Consider the following 18,830-nt stretch of genomic DNA (forward strand, 5'->3'; position numbering starts at 1 on the left):
GAAATTGCACCATCACAAGATGAAACAGTGGAAACATTTAGGCAAACAATCAAAATTACACAATTTACCAAAGAAACTACAAAAGAGGAGATAATGCCAGAACAGCCTGAGGAAGTATTTGAAGAAATAGATGAAACTCAGCCTGAGGTAGTAGTTGAGGAAGAAGCCCAGCCTCTGCCAGAAAAGGAAGTTGTGCAAGTTGAATTCAAACCACAACAGCCGGTTGAGGAAGAAACCACTGTTGAAGAAACCATTGAAATAACCAAAGATATGGAAGAAATTCCAGAAGATCAGTTGCCAGAGGAAACCTTTAAAGAGGAAATTGAAATTCAACCACAGCCTCAACCCGAAGAGGAAGTTGTAGAGATTGAATTCAAACCGGAACAGCCGGCTGAGGAAGAAACTACCTTTGAAGAGACAGTGGAAGTAACCAAAGAGGTAGAAAAAATTCCAGAAGATGAAGTTACTCAAGAAACCTTCAAAGAGGAAATTGAAATCCAACCACAGCCTCTACCCCAACAGGAAGTTGTGGAGATTGAATTCAAACCAGAACAGCCTGCTGGGGAAGAAACCACATTTGAACAAACAGTAGAGATAACGAAAGAAACTGAAGACACAGTAGAGGAAGAAGAAACATTTAAGGAAGAAATTGAACTTCAGCCTGAACGTGAAACTGTGGAGTTTGAAATTGCACCATCACAAGATGAAACAGTGGAAATATTTAGGCAGACTATCAAAATCACACAATTTTCCAAAGAAGCTACAAAAGAGGAGATAATGCCAGAACAGCCTGAGGAAGTATTTGAAGAAATAGATGAAACTCAGCCTGAGGAGGTAGTTGAAGAAGAAGTCCAGCCTCTACCAGAAAAGGAAGTTGTGGAAGTTGAATTCAAACCACAAGAGTCCGTTGAGGAAGAAGCCTCTGTAGAAGAAACTTTTGAAGTAACCAAAGATGTGGAAGAAATTCCAGAAGATGAATTGCCAGAGGAAAGCTTCAAAGAGGAAATTGAAATCCAACCACAGCCTCAACCAGAAGAAGAAGTTGTAGAGATTGAATTCAAACCAGAACAGCCGGCTGAGGAAGAAAGCACTTTTGAACAAACAGTTGAGATAACAAAAGAGATTGAAGAAACAATAGAGGAGGAGGAAGAAGAAGAAACATTTAAGGAAGAAATTGAACTTCAACCTGAACGTGAAACTGTGGAATTTGAAATTGCACCATCACAAGATGAAACAGTGGAAACATTTAGGCAAACAATCAAAATTACACAATTTACCAAAGAAGCTACAAAAGAGGAGATAATGCCAGAACAGCCTGAGGAAGTATTTGAAGAAATAGATGAAACTCAGCCTGAGGAAGTAGTTGAGGAAGAAGCCCAGCCTCTGCCAGAAAAGGAAGTTGTGGAAGTTGAATTCAAACCACAACAGACCGTTGAGGAAGAAACCACTGTTGAAGAAACCATTGAAGTAACCAAAGATGTGGAAGAAATTCCAGAAGATGAATTGCCAAAAGAAAGCTTCAAAGAGGAAATTGAAATCCAACCACAGCCTCAACCAGAAAAGGAAGTTGTAGAGATTGAATTCAAACCGGAACAGCCGGCTGAGGAAGAAACTACCTTTGAAGAGACAATGGAAGTAACCAAAGAGGTGGAAGAAATTCCAGAAGATGAAGTTACTCAAGAAACTTTCAAAGAGGAAATTGAAATCCAACCACAGCCTCAACCAGAACAAGAAGTTGTGGAGATTGATATCAAACCAGAACAGCCTGCGGAGCAAGAAACTACCTTTGAAGAGACAGTGGAAGTAACCAAAGAGGTGGAAGAAATTCCAGAAGATGAAGTTACTCAAGAAACTTTCAAAGAGGAAATTGAAATCCAACCACAGCCTCAACCAGAAGAAGAAGTTGTAGAGATTGAATTCAAACCGGAGCAGCCTGCTGAGGAAGAAACTACCTTTGAAGAGACAGTGGAGGTAACCAAAGAGGTGGAAGAAATTCCAGAAGATGAAGTTACTCAAGAAGCCTTCAAAGAGGAAATTGAAATCCAACCACAGCCTCTACCCAAACAGGAAGTTGTGGAGATTGAATTCAAACCAGAACAGCCTGCTGAGGAAGAAACCACATTTGAACAAACGGTTGAGATAACGAAAGAAATTGAAGAAACAGTAGACGAGGAGGAAGAAGAAACATTTAAGGAAGAAATGGAACTTCAACCTGAACGTGAAACTGTGGAATTTGAAATTGCACCATCACAAGATGAAACAGTGGAAACATTTAGGAAAACAATCAAAATTACACAATTTACCAAAGAAACTACAAAAGAGGAGATAATGCCAGAACAGCCTGAGGAAGTATTTGAAGAAATAGATGAAACTCAGCCTGAGGAAGTAGTTGAGGAAGAAGCCCAGCCTCTGCCAGAAAAGGAAGTTGTGGAAGTTGAATTCAAACCACAACAGCCCGTTGAGGAAGAAACCACTGTTGAAGAAACCATTGAAGTAACCAAAGATGTAGAAGAAATTCCAGAAGATGAATTGCCAGAGGAAAGCTTCAAAGAGGAAATTGAAATCCAACCACAGCCTCAACCAGAAGAAGTTGTAGAGATTGAATTCAAACCAGAACAGCCGGCTGAGGAAGAAACTACCTTTGAAGAGACAATGGAAGTAACCAAAGAGGTGGAAGAAATTCCAGAAGATGAAGTTACTCAAGAAACTTTCAAAGAGGAAATTGAAATCCAACCACAGCCTCAACCAGAACAAGAAGTTGTGGAGATTGATATCAAACCAGAACAGCCTGCGGAGCAAGAAACTACCTTTGAAGAGACAGTGGAAGTAACCAAAGAGGTGGAAGAAATTCCAGAAGATGAAGTTACTCAAGAAACTTTCAAAGAGGAAATTGAAATCCAACCACAGCCCCAACCAGAAGAAGAAGTTGTAGAGATTGAATTCAAACCGGAGCAGCCTGCTGAGGAAGAAACTACCTTTGAAGAGACAGTGGAAGTAACCAAAGAGGTGGAAGAAATTCCAGAAGATGAAGTTACTCAAGAAGCCTTCAAAGAGGAAATTGAAATCCAACCACAGCCTCTACCCAAACAGGAAGTTGTGGAGATTGAGTTCAAACCAGAACAGCCTGCTGAGGAAGAAACCACATTTGAACAAACGGTTGAGATAACGAAAGAAATTGAAGAAACAGTAGACGAGGAGGAAGAAGAAACATTTAAGGAAGAAATGGAACTTCAACCTGAACGTGAAACTGTGGAATTTGAAATTGCACCATCACAAGATGAAACAGTGGAAATATTTAGGCAAACAATTAAAATCACACAGTTTACCAAAGAAGCTACAAAAGAGGAGATAATGCCAGAACAGCCTGAGGAAGTATTTGAAGAAATAGATGAAACTCAGCCTGAGGAAGTAGTTGAGGAAGAAGCCCAGCCTCTGCCAGAAAAGGAAGTTGTGGAAGTTGAATTCAAACCACAACAGCCCGTTGAGGAAGAAACCACTGTTGAAGAAACCATTGAAGTAACCAAAGATGTGGAAGAAATTCCAGAAGATGAATTGCCAGAGGAAAGCTTCAAAGAGGAAATTGAAATCCAACCACAGCCTCAACCAGAAGAAGAAGTTGTAGAGATTGAATTCAAACCGGAACAGCCGGCTGAGGAAGAAACTACCTTTGAAGAGACAGTGGAAGTAACCAAAGAGGTGGAAGAAATTCCAGAAGATGAAGTTACTCAAGAAACTTTCAAAGAGGAAATTGAAATCCAACCACAGCCTCAACCAGAACATGAAGTTGTAGAGATTGAATTCAAACCAGAACAGCCTGCTGAGGAAGAAACTACCTTTGAAGAGACAGTGGAAGTAACCAAAGAGGTGGAAGAAATTCCAGAAGATAAAGTTACTCAAGAAACCTTCAAAGAGGAAATTGAAATTCAACCACAGCCTCAACCAGAAGAAGAAGTTGTAGAGATTGAATTCAAACCAGAACAGCCTGCGGAGCAAGAAACTACCTTTGAAGAGACAGTGGAGGTAACCAAAGAGGTTGAAGAAATTCCAGAAGATGAAGTTACTCAAGAAACCTTCAAAGAGGAAATTGAAATCCAACCACAGCCTCTTCCAAAACAGGAAGTTGTGGAGATTGAATTCAAACCGGAACAGCCGGCTGAGGAAGAAATCACGTTTGAACAAACATTTGAGATAACAAAAGAGATTGAAGAAACAGTAGAGGAAGAGGAAGAAGAAACATTTAAGGAAGAAATTGAACTTCAGCCTGAACGTGAAACTGTGGAGTTTGAAATTGCACCATCACAAGATGAAACAGTGGAAATATTTAGGCAAACAATTAAAATCACACAATTTACCAAAGAAGCTACAAAAGAGGAGATAATGCCAGAACAGCCTGAGGAAGTATTTGAAGAAATAGATGAAACTCAGCCTGAGGAAGTAATTGAGGAAGAAGCCCAGCCTCTGCCAGAAAAGGAAGTTTTGGAAGTTGAATTCAAACCACAACAGCCGGTAGAGGAAGAAACCACTGTTGAAGAAACCATTGAAGTAACCAAAGATGTGGAAGAAATTCCAGAAGATGAATTGCCAGTGGAAATCTTCAAAGAGGAAATTGAAATCCAACCACAGCCTCAACCAGAAGAAGAAGTTGTAGAGATTGAATTCAAACCAGAACAGCCTGCGGAGCAACAAACTACCTTTGAAGAGACAGTGGAGGTAACCAAAGAGGTTGAAGAAATTCCAGAAGATGAAGTTACTCAAGAAACCTTCAAAGAGGAAATTGAAATCCAACCACAGCCTCAACCAGAACAAGAAGTTGTAGAGATTGAATTCAAACCAGAACAGCCTGCTGAGGAAGAAACTACCTTTGAAGAGACAATGGAAGTAACCAAAGAGGTGGAAGAAATTCCAGAAGATGAAGTTACTCAAGAAACTTTCAAAGAGGAAATTGAAATCCAACCACAGCCTCAACCAGAACAAGAAGTTGTGGAGATTGATATCAAACCAGAACAGCCTGCGGAGCAAGAAACTACCTTTGAAGAGACAGTGGAAGTAACCAAAGAGGTGGAAGAAATTCCAGAAGATAAAGTTACTCAAGAAACTTTCAAAGAGGAAATTGAAATCCAACCACAGCCTCAACCAGAAGAAGAAGTTGTAGAGATTGAATTCAAACCGGAGCAGCCTGCTGAGGAAGAAACTACCTTTGAAGAGACAGTGGAAGTAACCAAAGAGGTGGAAGAAATTCCAGAAGATGAAGTTACTCAAGAAGCCTTCAAAGAGGAAATTGAAATCCAACCACAGCCTCTACCCAAACAGGAAGTTGTGGAGATTGAATTCAAACCAGAACAGCCTGCTGAGGAAGAAACCACATTTGAACAAACGGTTGAGATAACGAAAGAAATTGAAGAAACAGTAGACGAGGAGGAAGAAGAAACATTTAAGGAAGAAATGGAACTTCAACCTGAACGTGAAACTGTGGAATTTGAAATTGCACCATCACAAGATGAAACAGTGGAAATATTTAGGCAAACAATTAAAATCACACAGTTTACCAAAGAAGCTACAAAAGAGGAGATAATGCCAGAACAGCCTGAGGAAGTATTTGAAGAAATAGATGAAACTCAGCCTGAGGAAGTAGTTGAGGAAGAAGCCCAGCCTCTGCCAGAAAAGGAAGTTGTGGAAGTTGAATTCAAACCACAACAGCCCGTTGAGGAAGAAACCACTGTTGAAGAAACCATTGAAGTAACCAAAGATGTGGAAGAAATTCCAGAAGATGAATTGCCAGAGGAAAGCTTCAAAGAGGAAATTGAAATCCAACCACAGCCTCAACCAGAAGAAGAAGTTGTAGAGATTGAATTCAAACCGGAACAGCCGGCTGAGGAAGAAACTACCTTTGAAGAGACAGTGGAAGTAACCAAAGAGGTGGAAGAAATTCCAGAAGATGAAGTTACTCAAGAAACTTTCAAAGAGGAAATTGAAATTCAACCACAGCCTCAACCAGAACATGAAGTTGTAGAGATTGAATTCAAACCAGAACAGCCTGCTGAGGAAGAAACTACCTTTGAAGAGACAGTGGAAGTAACCAAAGAGGTGGAAGAAATTCCAGAAGATAAAGTTACTCAAGAAACCTTCAAAGAGGAAATTGAAATTCAACCACAGCCTCAACCAGAAGAAGAAGTTGTAGAGATTGAATTCAAACCAGAACAGCCTGCGGAGCAAGAAACTACCTTTGAAGAGACAGTGGAGGTAACCAAAGAGGTTGAAGAAATTCCAGAAGATGAAGTTACTCAAGAAACCTTCAAAGAGGAAATTGAAATCCAACCACAGCCTCTTCCAAAACAGGAAGTTGTGGAGATTGAATTCAAACCGGAACAGCCTGCTGAGGAAGAAATCACATTTGAACACACAGTTGAGGTAACAAAAGAGATTGAAGAAACAATAGAGGCGGAGGAAGAAGAAACATTTAAGGAAGAAATGGAACTTCAGCCTGAACGGGAAACTGTGGAATTTGAAATTGCCCCTTCACAAGATGAAACAGTGGAAACATTTAGGCAAACAATTAAAATCACACAGTTTACCAAAGAAGCTACAAAAGAGGAGATAATGCCAGAACAGCCTGAGGAAATATTTGAAGAAATAGATAAAACTCAGCCTGAGGAAGTAGTTGAGCAAGAAGTGCAGCCTCTGCCAGAAAAGGAAGTTGTGGAAGTTGAATTCAAACCACAACAGCCGGTAGAGGAAGAAACCACTGTTGAAGAAACTATTGAAGTAACCAAAGATGTGGAAGAAATTCCAGAAGATGAATTGCCAGAGGAAAGCTTCAAAGAGGAAATTGAAATTCAACCACAGCCTCAACCAGAAGTTGTAGAGATTGAATTCAAACCGGAACAGCCGGCTGAGGAAGAAACTAGCTTTAAAGAGACAGTGGAAGTAACCAAAGAGGTGGAAGAAATTCCAGAAGATGAAGTTACTCAAGAAACTTTCAAAGAGGAAATTGAAATTCAACCACAGCCTCAACCAGAAAAAGAAGTTGTAGAGATTGAATTTAAACCAGAACAGCCTGCTGAGGAAGAAACCACATTTGAACAAACGGTAGAGATAACGAAAGAGATGGAAGAAACAATAGAGGAGGAGGAAGAGGAAACATTTAAGGAAGAAATAGAACTTCAGCCTGAACGTGAAACTGTGGAATTTGAAATTGCACCATCACAAGATGAAACAGTGGAAACATTTAGGCAAACAATCAAAATTACCCCGTTTACTAAAGCAGCTACAAAAGAGGAGATAATGCCAGAACAGCCTGAAGAAGCATTTGAAGAAATAGATGAAATTCACCCTGAGGAAATTGTTGAGGAAGAAGACCAGCTTACACAAGAAACAAAACCAGAATTAACAGCTGAGGAAGTAACTGAAATTTCTGCTGAAATTGAGGAAATGACAGAGGATGTAACTGGTGAGGTTGACTTTGAAGCGCCAGAGGAAGTGCAACCCTCAGAAATCGAGGCTGAAGAAATAAAGCTGGAAGAAACACCAGAAGAAGTAACTGAAATTTGTGCTGAAATTGAGGAAACAACAGAGGATGTAACTGGTGAGGTTGAATTTAAAGCATCAGAAGAAGTGCAGCCCTCTGAAATTAAGGTTGAAGAAACAAAAGCAGAAGAAACACCTGAAGAAGTAACTGAAATTTCTGCTGAAATTGAGGAAACGACAGAGGATGTAACTGGAGAGTTTGAATTTGGAGTGCCAGAAGAAGTGCAACCGTCAGAAATTGAGGCTGAGGAAACAAAACCAGAAAAAATACTTGAAGAAGTAACTGAAGTTTCTTCTGAAATTGAGGAAACAACAGAGGATGTGACTGGTGAGGTTGAATTTGAAGCAGCAGAGGAAGTGCAACCCTCAGAAATTGAGGCTGAAGAAACAAAGCCAGAAGAAACACCTGAAGAAGTAACTGAAGTTTCTGCTGAAATTGAGGAAACGATGGAGGATATGACTGGAGAGTTTGAATTTGAAGCTCCAGAAGAGGTACAACCCTCAGAAATTGAGGTTGAAGTAACAAAACCTAAGAAAATACCTGAAGAAGTGACTGAAGTTTCTTCTCAGATTGAGGAAACGACAGAGGATGTAACTGGTGAGGTTGAATTTGGAGTGACAGAAGAAGTGCAGCCCTCAGAAATTGAGGTTGAAGAAACAAAAGCAGAAGAAACACCGGAAGAAGTAACTGAAGTTACTGCTGAAATTGAGGAAACGACAGAGGATGTGACTGGTGAGGTTGAATTTGAAGCGCCAGAAGAAGTGCAACCCTCAGAAATTGAGGCTGAAGAAACAAAACCTGAACAAATACCTGAAGAAGTGACTGAAGTTTCTTCTGAAATTGAGGAAACGACAGACGATATTACTGGTGAGGTTGAATTTGAAGCACCAGAAGAAGTGCAGCCCTCAGAAATTGAGGTTGAAGAAACAAAAGTAGAAGAAACACCTGAAGAAGTAACTGAAGTTTCTGCTGAAATTGAGGAAACGACAGAGGATGTAACTGGAGAGTTTGAATTTGAAGTGCCAGAAGAAGTGCAACCCTCACAAATTGAGGTTGAAGAAACAAAACCAGAAAAAATACCTGAAGAACTGTCTGAAGTTTCTGCTGAAATTGAGGAAACGACAGAGGATGTGACTGGTGAGGTTGAATTTGAAGCACCAGAGGAAGTGCAACCCTCAGAAATTGAGGTTGAAGAAACAAAGCCAGAAGAAACACCTGAAGAAGTAACTGAAGTTTCTGCTGAAATTGAGGAAACGACAGAGGATATGACTGGAGAGGTTGAATTTGAAGCAGCAGAGGAAGTGCAACCCTCAGAAATTGAGGTTGAAGAAACAAAGCCAGAAGAAACACCTGAAGAAGTAACTGAAGTTTCTTCTGAAATTGAGGAAACGACAGAGGATATGACTGGAGAGTTTGAATTTGAAGCGCCAGAAGAGGTACAGCCCTCAGAAATTGAGGCTGAAGAAACAAAAGCAGAAGAAACACCTGAAGAAGTAACTGAAGTTTCTGCTGAATTTGAGGAAACGACAGAGGATGTAACTGGAGAGGTTGAATTTGGAGTGACAGAAGAAGTGCAGCCCTCAGAAGTTGAGGCTGAAGAAACAAAACCAGAACAAAGACCTGAAGAAGTAACTGAAGTTTCTGCTGAAATTGAGGAAACGACAGAGGATGTAACTGGTGAGGTTGAATTAGAAGCAGCAGAGGAAGTGCAACCCTCAGAAATTGATGTTGAAGAAACAAAGCCAGAAGAAACACCTGAAGAAGTAACTGAAGTTTCTTCTGAAATTGAGGAAACGACAGAGGATGTAACTGGAGAGTTTGAATTTGAAGCGCCAGAAGAGGTACAGCCCTCAGAAATTGAGGCTGAAGAAACAAAAGCAGAAGAAACACCTGAAGAAGTGACTAAAGTTTCTGCTGAATTTGAGGAAACGACAGAAGATGTAACTGGAGAGGTTGAATTTGGAGTGACAGAAGAAGTGCAGCCCTCAGAAGTTGAGGCTGAAGAAACAAAACCTGAACAAAGACCTGAAGAAGTAACTGAAGTTTCTGCTGAAATTGAGGAAACGACAGAGGATGTAACTGGTGAGGTTGAATTTGAAGCAGCAGATGAAGTGCAACCCTCAGAAATTGAGGTTGAAGAAACAAAAGCAGAAGAAACACGTGAAGAAGTACCTGAAGTTACTGCTGAAATTGAGGAAACGACAGAGGATGTAACTGGAGAGGTTGAATTTGAAGCTCCAGAAGAGGTACAACCCTCAGAAATTGAGGTTGAAGAAATAAAACCAGAGAAAATACCTGAAGAAGTGACTGAAGTTTCTTCTGAAATTGAGGAAACCACAGAGGATGTAACTGGTGAGGTTGAATTTGAAGCAGCAGAGGAAGTGCAACCCTCAGAAATTGAGGCTGAAGAAACAAAGCCAGAAGAAACACCTGAAGAAGTAACTGAAGTTTCTGCTGAAATTGAGGAAACGACAGAGGATATGACTGGAGAGTTTGATTTTGAAGCGCCAGAAGAGGTACAGCCCTCAGAAATTGAGGCTGAAGAAACAAAAGCAAAAGAAACACCTGAAGAAGTAACTGAAGTTTCTGCTGAATTTGAGGAAACGACAGAAGATGTAACTGGAGAGGTTGAATTTGGAGTGACAGAAGAAGTGCAGCCCTCAGAAGTTGAGGCTGAAGAAACAAAACCTGAACAAAGACCTGAAGAAGTAACTGAAGTTTCTGCTGAAATTGAGGAAACGACAGAGGATGTAACTGGTGAGGTTGAATTAGAAGCAGCAGAGGAAGTGCAACCCTCAGAAATTGAGGTTGAAGAAACAAAGCCAGAAGAAACACCTGAAGAAGTAACTGAAGTTTCTTCTGAAATTGAGGAAACGACAGAGGATGTAACTGGAGAGTTTGAATTTGAAGCGCCAGAAGAGGTACAGCGCTCAGAAATTAAGGTTGAAGAAACAAAAGCAGAAGAAACACCTGAAGAAGTGACTGAAGTTTCTGCTGAATTTGAGGAAACAACAGAAGATGTAACTGGAGAGGTTGAATTTGGAGTGACAGAAGAAGTGCAGCCCTCAGAAGTTGAGGCTGAAGAAACAAAACCTGAACAAAGACCTGAAGAAGTAACTGAAGTTTCTGCTGAAATTGAGGAAACAACAGAGGATGTAACTGGTGAGGTTGAATTAGAAGCAGCAGATGAAGTGCAACCCTCAGAAATTGAGGTTGAAGAAACAAAAGCAGAAGAAACACCTGAAGAAGTAACTGAAGTTACTGCTGAAATTGAGGAAACGACAGAGGATGTAACTGGAGAGGTTGAATTTGAAGCTCCAGAAGAGGTACAACCCTCAGAAATTGAGGTTGAAGAAATAAAACCAGAGAAAATACCTGAAGAAGTGACTGAAGTTTCTTCTGAAATTGAGGAAACCACAGAGGATGTAACTGGTGAGGTTGAATTTGAAGCAGCAGAGGAAGTGCAACCCTCAGAAATTGAGGTTGAAGAAACAAAGCCAGAAGAAACACCTGAAGAAGTAACTGAAGTTTCTTCTGAAATTGAGGAAACGACAGAGGATATGACTGGAGAGGTTGAATTTGAAGCGCCAGAAGAGGTACAGCCCTCAGAAATTGAGGCTGTAGAAACAAAAGCAGAAGAAACACCTGTAGAAGTAACTGAAGTTTCTGCTGAATTTGAGGAAACGACAGAAGATGTAACTGGAGAGGTTGAATTTGGAGTGACAGAAGAAGTGCAGCCCTCAGAAGTTGAGGCTGAAGAAACAAAACCAGAACAAAGACCTGAAGAAGTAACTGAAGTTTCTGCTGAAATTGAGGAAACGACAGAGGATGTAACTGGTGAGGTTGAATTTGAAGCTCCAGAAGAGGTGCAACCCTCAGAAATTGAGGTTGAAGAGACAAAGGCAGAAGAAACACCTGAAGAAGTGACTGAAGTTTCTTCTGAAATCGAGGAAACGACAGAGGATATGACTGGAGAGTTTGAATTTGAAGCGCCAGAAGAGGTACAGCGCTCAGAAATTGAGGCTGAAGAAACAAAAGCAGAAGAAACACCTGAAGAAGTAACTGAAGTTTCTGCTGAATTTGAGGAAACGACTGAAGATGTAACTGGAGAGGTTGAATTTGGAGTGACAGAAGAAGTACAGCCCTCAGAAGTTGAGGCTGAAGAAACAAAACCTGAACAAAGACCTGAAGAAGTAACTGAAGTTTCTGCTGAAATTGAGGAAATGACAGAGGATGTCACTGGTGAGGTTGAATTTGAAGCAGCAGATGAAGTGCAGCCCTCAGAAATTGAGGTTGAAGAAACAAAAGCAGAAGAAACACCTGAAGAAGTAACTGAAGTTACTGCTGAAATTGGGGAAACGACAGAGGATGTAACTGGAGAGGTTGAATTTGTAGCAACAGAAGAAGTGCAACCCTCAGAAATTGAGGCTGAAGAAACAAAACCAGAAAAAATACTTGAAGAAGTGACTGAAGTTTCTTCTGAAATTGAGGAAACGACAGGGGATGTGACTGGTGAAGTTGAATTTGAAGCACCAGAAGAAGTGCAACCCTCAGAAATTGAAGAAACAAAAGTAGAAGAAACACCTGAAGAAGTAACTGAAGTTTCTTCCGAAATTGAGGAAACAACAGAGGATGTAACTGGAGAGTTTGAATTTGCAGCAACAGAAGAAGTGCAGCTCTCAGAAATTGAGGTTGAAGAAACAAAACCAGAACAAATACCTGAAGAAGTAACTGAAGTGTCTGCTGAAATTGAAGAAACGACAGAGGATGTCATTAGTGAGGTCGAATTCGAAGCAGCAGAAGAGGTGCAACCCTCAGAAATTCAGGCTGAAGAAACAATGCCAAAAGAAACACCTGAAGAAGTAACTGAAGTTTCTGCTGAAATCGAGGAAACGACAGAGGATGTCACTGGTGAGGTTGAATTTGAAGCACGTGAGAAAATCCAGCCCTCAGAGGTTGAGACTGAAGAGACAAAACTAGACGAAATCCCTGAAGAAATAACTGAAGTTTCTGCTGAAATTGAGGAAACACCAGATGATGTGATTAGTAAGGGTGAGGTTGGGGTTGAAGAAGAGGCCTTTGGTTCTGAAATTGATTTGGTAGAGGAAAAAGTGACCGAAGAACAGACACCCTCAATCACGGATGAAGCCATACCTGGAACGCAGATTGCTGTTGATGAGACTGATCAATCTGTCTCAGTAGCTGACATCAGCCCTGTGTCTCACTCAACTGGCCATGTCTTCATTGAGCCGACTCACAAACTTCTGGCGCCTTCGAGCGTCGCTGTTACCCAAGACACCGTGCTAGAGGCAGAAGGAGACGAAGAAGAAACAGGTACACATTGCGATGTCCGTTTATTGCGCATCTTCTTTGTTGCCGAGCTGGACTAACCGCTGCATCTGCCAAACTGACTGCACCATCCGCACAGCGACTGCAGTCGTTGCTATTCGTCTATGTCTCATCCTGCGGCAGCATGACTTGTTCCAACTGACTTCTCTCCTCAGTTCTTTCTATTAAGTCTGTTCGGTGTTGTCGTTATTAACTGTGTACTCGTACAAATGGTGGTGTAGTGTTGGTTTATGTTGTATGGATATGAGCAGAATACATGTGTGTAGAATTAAACTATATTCCATTGTCCCCTTTTATTTGTTGTATGCCTTTTGACAGTTTACATGTAGGTGTCATGAAAGTATTGTATTTTCTTATTCTCGTGTTTGCTTTAGGAGATGTTTTGTACATGTACTGTCTTAAAGTTTTTAATGATGTTTTTTGACTAATGTTCTTCTATTCTGTTATGTTTTCAGATGAACAAAATCTGTCTTGTACCTATTTGTATGTAGATGTGTTATCCCCGTAGCGAACTGAACCCCCACTTCTCCTGAGCATGCACCAAAGCCTGTATTGCCCAATCCCGTGTTCCCATTTGTTTTCACCACATGTAGCGTTATTTGTGAACCGGTAGCGAATTGCAAGTACATCCATTTCATATTCTGCGCACCTTAGATGTTTCCAAACAATCTACTTTGTACCTTATTAAGCTACACTGTGATTTTAGCTCCTGCAGTAGTTTCCTGCACACCGTAGTTACATACCTGTGCTCCCTTTTTACAGTGATCTCCACACTTCCATCTTTCTTTTATCCAAATCCCTTAAATGTAAATTGCAACTTGTAGTTTGAGATATAGTAGGCCCTATCTATAACCTAAAAGTCATTGTTTCACCAATTGGCACATGCACATGTAGCAATTTGTCCCTGGAAACTGTCCCATTCCAAACTTACAGGTAGAAAATGATAGTTAGGATATAAGCGTGTGTTAACCTCTTTTACCGGTAGACATGATAGTCTTTAAAAAGACTTACACACCATAGTTTGATGATAAATGTTCTCTGACAGGCACAGAAGAGCGTGACGAAGAGGTTAGTACAGCTTATACAGCGCAGCCGAACATTCATTGCAGCTTGTGCGCATGGCGATTTGATGTATGTATGCGTATGTTCACTGTTCTTTGGTATCGCATCCCTTTGTTTCAGTATTGTCATGTTTGTAGTCTTAATAATTTGTTGAACTACTTCTTTTAAAAAGAAACAGCAGATGTACAGACTGAAGAAGTTTCTGTGGAACAAGAGGTGTCTGTGTCTGAAGATGTGGAAGCAGAAATCACGGTGGAAACCAAAGAGGAGGAAGAGGTGACAGTTGAGGAAACCCAGCTTGCGAAAGAAGAAACCGAAGCTGAAATTACCCTACAGCAACCAGAAACAGATGAGGAGAGGGAAGAAATTACATCAACAGATGTTACCCTGGACATAACTGCTGAAATTGAGGAACAGTTTGAAACACAGATCACATTTGAGACCAAAGACGCTGAAGAGGTTCATGTTGAAGTTGAAGAACAGAAACCTGAAAAAACTGAAGCCGAAATCACTTTAGAGACTCAGCCTGATGAAGCACCTTCTTCCGAAATTGTTTCTGCCGACTTGACTCTAGAAACCAAGCCAGAAGTTGAGGAGCAGTTTGAGAGTCTGGTGACCTTTGAGACCAGACCAGAAGATGATGTGAGCCAAGAGGTCACTTTCACCTCAGAGGAAGTTGTGGAAGAGGAAACCCATGTGGAGGTTGACACCACTGTCCAAGAAGAAAAAGAAACTGTTACTGAAGAGTTTACTGTGACTGAAGTGGTGAAGGATATCTCAGAGGAAAGAAGTGTGGAAGAAATTCTGTCCGAGAAAGAGAAACAGGTCACTGCAGGTAAAACCATGCACCATCACCCTTAACTAATAAGATCAGATACTCTAAACCACTTCCATCTGGCTTTACTAAGAACCTTTATGTTATGGTCCGTCTACCCACTGCATCAACGCCTCCAACCATAATCATGATCACCATCAGACGTGTACTGATTAAATATTGTAGCGTTTATCAATAAGTCCTATAGAAACACGTATAAATCCATGTGACAAGCTCAGCTGAGCTCATTAATCAGTATGGACCAGTGGAGCCAGTAAAGCACTGGTACAGGTACTTAGCGTCCTAAGATGTGGGCAGTATTCCGGTCAGTGGCTGACATTGTCTCAAACATTGTTTGGTGAATTTTTGCAGAGGAAGAAAAGGACGCTGTTTCAGACGAGGAAAGGAAAGAAGAAGAGGTCATTGAAATGATCTTAACTGAAAGTAAGTCTTTTATTAAATTTTGATGTGCGGTGAGTTATATTGCAGACTTTTGAAGTGATTTTTCAACATTCTCACAACAGCCTGTTTTCATAGGTGACTGTTGAAAATTGAAAAATTATTGTAAGGAAACAGGGTGCCTAAACGTTCTCATCAAGAAATCTTGCCCCTGTTGGTAAGTGGTAAGCAATGCCTTACTTATTTATTTATTTGTTCGATTGGTGTTTTATGCCGTACTCAAGAATATCTCACTTATATTACGGCGGGCAGCATAACGCTGGGAGGACACCTGGCATACCTTCCCACGTCTTTAGAGGAACCCAGCATGAGATGGACTTGAACTCACAGCGACCGCATTGGTGGGTCATTGCGCCGTGTTGGCTTGCTAACCCCCTCGGCCATGGGATAGACTTGTATGAAGTTTGTCAGAAATCATTTCCTGGACATCTACCTGGAGTAGTCTGTATATCATAGGTGAAAAAGTCTGTCACTTACTTCCCAGAGACTGTACCCTTTTCCTCTAGCCATGAAACTTGATTGCTCTCATTCTGGACAACAGCGTTGACCCCAGTCTAATGAGTCAGTAATTATCGCCTGTGCTTTCGTCTAGCTGCAGAGACTGTTGGTGATCAGCGCTGCGCACCTGAGTTCATCCAACCCCTGGAGAAGACTCAGGCTAGGGAAGGTGAAGTGGCCCGCCTTGAGTGTCGTGTCATCGGCAATCCTATGCCCCAGATCACCTGGTTGAAAGACGAAGTCGAAATTCGCCCATCAGCAGATTTCAAGATCTTTTACGACGAGGACAACTTGTGCTCTCTAGTAATCCAGGACGCTTTCATCGACGACGCTGGGATGTACACCGTCATCGCCAAGAACGAACTGGGAACGGTGACAAGCTCAGCGGATCTCATTATACTGGGTAAGCGGTAGGGTGGCACAAGACGGGGAGAACGGAGTAAAGGGAGATAATCATACACAAACTGTTCACATTTACCATTGTGGAAATAATGCATTAATACTATATTGCTCAGAAAATTATTTTTAATAATCTGTTTTGTTTTTTTTTTTTTTCACACGCTTTATCTCTTCAAACTGTCGTCATCACATCGCTCTTTAAGACAACATCAGAAAAGATGTAAAAGTGTGTTATGTTTGTCTGGGAAACATTTCACCCAATAACTGAAGTCAAATAATATTCTTGATTACTCTAATTTTAACGAATCTTTCAATATATGAAATAATTTTATGATCTACAATGAAAATTATTCTGGGTACTATTCATGGATTAGATTAAATTAAAATTTGGAATGTTAATATTCTACGCATAGATGGCTTTGCATATCATATAACCGGCATGTCATTCCAGTTTCTAAAGAGTATCAAGTTCGCATATTCCATTGTGTTTTCCACTAAGTTTACCATCATGTCCCTATTGTCTCTTTTCTGCGCCTTTGTCTCATTTCCTGGCAGAAAATACACATTTGTTATCAAAATCTTTTTTCCAATAGAGGAAGAAGAGAAAGAAGAAACCATCGCCCCGACATTTACAGAAAAGCCAAAATTCCAGACTATTCCCGAGGGTGACAAAGTAGAGCTCAACTGTCGTGTGGTAGCTAAACCCCAGCCTGAGGTACTTTCACAGTGTCAGGTCTTTCTTCGAAGTATAAACAAACAATATAAAGAACCAGCCTTTTCCGTAAATGATTGTGAGATCATTATTGAGATATTTGGAAAAACAGTAATACCCGGTATCCACTAACATAAAAATTTGTTCAATCAAGCTCCTGCTGATGAATGCATTTATGAGACTGGTGTTTTAACGCCGTAAAATAGTATTTTAATAAAAGACAAACATGTTGAAAGGAGCACGTTATTTAATTATGAAGCCTCACCGGGTAGCCTACAGATCACATCAAGTGACAAAACACTGATGAACTGTTTAAAAAGTACATGAGCAAGTACGAATACCTTGAGTTTCAGTTAAAAGAAGATGCGGTATCTCTGCTTCAGATTTTCTGGTCTAAGGATAGCGCTCCTATTGAGGACGATGAGCGCTTTGAGACCACGATCACGAAAGAAGCCGACGACACCTACAACTCAACTCTCACTGTCATGGCAACCACCCCAGAGGATGCCGGGACGTACAAAGTGACAGCCCGTAACGAGGAAGGGGAAGAGACTGTTACCGTGTCACTCATAGTCCAGAGTAAGCGCTGGTTTGTCTAGCCCCGGCCATATACTATTCATGAGTTAAAGACGAATGCTCCTAGGACTGCAGATTTTAAAAACAAACCAGCCAGAATCACATCATGATTGTAGAGGGTGTAACGAGATATCCCAGAGACAATTTTAAATTGTTGTGCGGAATTTTTTGTAGTAGCCTGAGCAAACCAGTGTTAAATTCATAAGAAAATCAAAATATTTCCACCAGAAGTTTAATGCCTTCTACTGTAGACCCGGATTTCTTGACACAGGCTTGAGTTTGAGCGAGAGAAAAAAACATTTGTTGGGCTCTTATTTATTGAATAATTTAAAACTTAAGTCGTAAATGGCAGGCGCTTAAAAAGTCAAATTCAGGAACGAACTCAAATTGTGGTTGGTATATTGTTTTGAAGTGAAGAATCAGTGTACAAATTTTAAACTTCCTAGAGCAAAACATTTTAATTGTAGCTGTGTTAACATTTTTGACTTATACCTTGAAACGTTTGATAAATGTGTAGGCTCTGAAGTATTATTTTGACCGTGTTAAAAAGATGCCCTAATTTTCACCTCTCAAACATAATCTTGTTTTCGTGAAGCCCTGGTTGAAAACGCAATACTTTGTGGTGGCCAGTTTAGTCTTCCGATGATGTCAAACAAACTACCGGCATGACTTTAAATCCCAGAATGTTTATAAAATACTTTGACTTCGCAGAGACCAAAGAGGAGGACACAGATTTTAGAAGTCAACTGAAGACCGAAGTGTAAGTAGTAGGGCATAGGTGTGGGGGTTTTTTATGAATGTTTGTTCTGAATTAAATTCTGTGCATCTGTGCATGCCAAAGAGAAATGTTTTCTTAAAATTTTGAGTGATAACTGCTAAAGGCATGTATATGTAAATGCATTATTATGGGTTAACGCCACTCGGGCAGTGTTGCAGCCGTATGATGGAATATGATGGCTTTAAGTGAAAATTTTACTAATTTTGACCTGTTGTAGTTTCCTAACACTTAAGTTGCTTCTGAAAAATTGCAGAAGGATTCGGAAAATCTGTTTTCAACAATGCTGTTTGGATTTAATATGCTTCAGTTTGCATGATTTTGAAATACCTTATACATCTCAGAAATGAAATAAACTTCAAGTGCGAGTATGCAGCCTGTGTGATATTGTTCTCCCTGTAGGCCCATAGACAAGATGACCGGGGTAACGACGATAGTGTGATAGTTGGTAAATGGTAAAACCTAACAAGTGAAACGGGACGTCTTATCAGTTTTCCTCACTCATAGTTTTGATCTAACTGTTTGTGTAAATACATACACAGTTGCATCTTACAAACCCCCAGAGGACCATGGTTTAAGCAGAATTAGGTAAAAAGGAAATGCAGTGAAGTTAATTGCAATTTATTAGCGGTAACATAAACAATTATTCAGATTGCTTTAT

General features: G+C 40.5%; 2 protein-coding genes across 6 annotated transcripts in view; one reads left to right on the forward strand and one right to left on the reverse strand.

The window, feature by feature from the left end:
- Nucleotides 1–18,830, forward strand: part of LOC135464711 (titin-like) — a 110,321-nt gene that overhangs the window by 73,531 nt on the left and 17,960 nt on the right. For all 5 annotated transcript variants that reach the window (XM_064742215.1, XM_064742216.1, XM_064742218.1 and 2 more), the window contains 6 exons: nucleotides 14,109–14,771; nucleotides 15,123–15,194; nucleotides 15,802–16,110; nucleotides 16,700–16,821; nucleotides 17,202–17,397; nucleotides 18,106–18,154. In XM_064742215.1, coding sequence (XP_064598285.1) covers nucleotides 14,109–14,771; nucleotides 15,123–15,194; nucleotides 15,802–16,110; nucleotides 16,700–16,821; nucleotides 17,202–17,397; nucleotides 18,106–18,154 — 1,411 coding nt within the window. The remainder of the gene's footprint in view (nucleotides 1–14,108; nucleotides 14,772–15,122; nucleotides 15,195–15,801; nucleotides 16,111–16,699; nucleotides 16,822–17,201; nucleotides 17,398–18,105; nucleotides 18,155–18,830) is intronic.
- On the reverse strand, nucleotides 8,019–12,441 carry LOC135464715 (uncharacterized). Its single transcript, XM_064742227.1, has one exon. It carries the CDS (start codon nucleotides 12,297–12,299, stop codon nucleotides 8,091–8,093), a length of 4,209 nt encoding a protein of 1,402 aa, XP_064598297.1. The 5' UTR covers nucleotides 12,300–12,441; the 3' UTR covers nucleotides 8,019–8,090.

This window comes from Liolophura sinensis, chromosome 4, assembly GCF_032854445.1.
Source record: "Liolophura sinensis isolate JHLJ2023 chromosome 4, CUHK_Ljap_v2, whole genome shotgun sequence".
Classification (NCBI taxonomy): domain Eukaryota; kingdom Metazoa; phylum Mollusca; class Polyplacophora; order Chitonida; family Chitonidae; genus Liolophura; species Liolophura sinensis.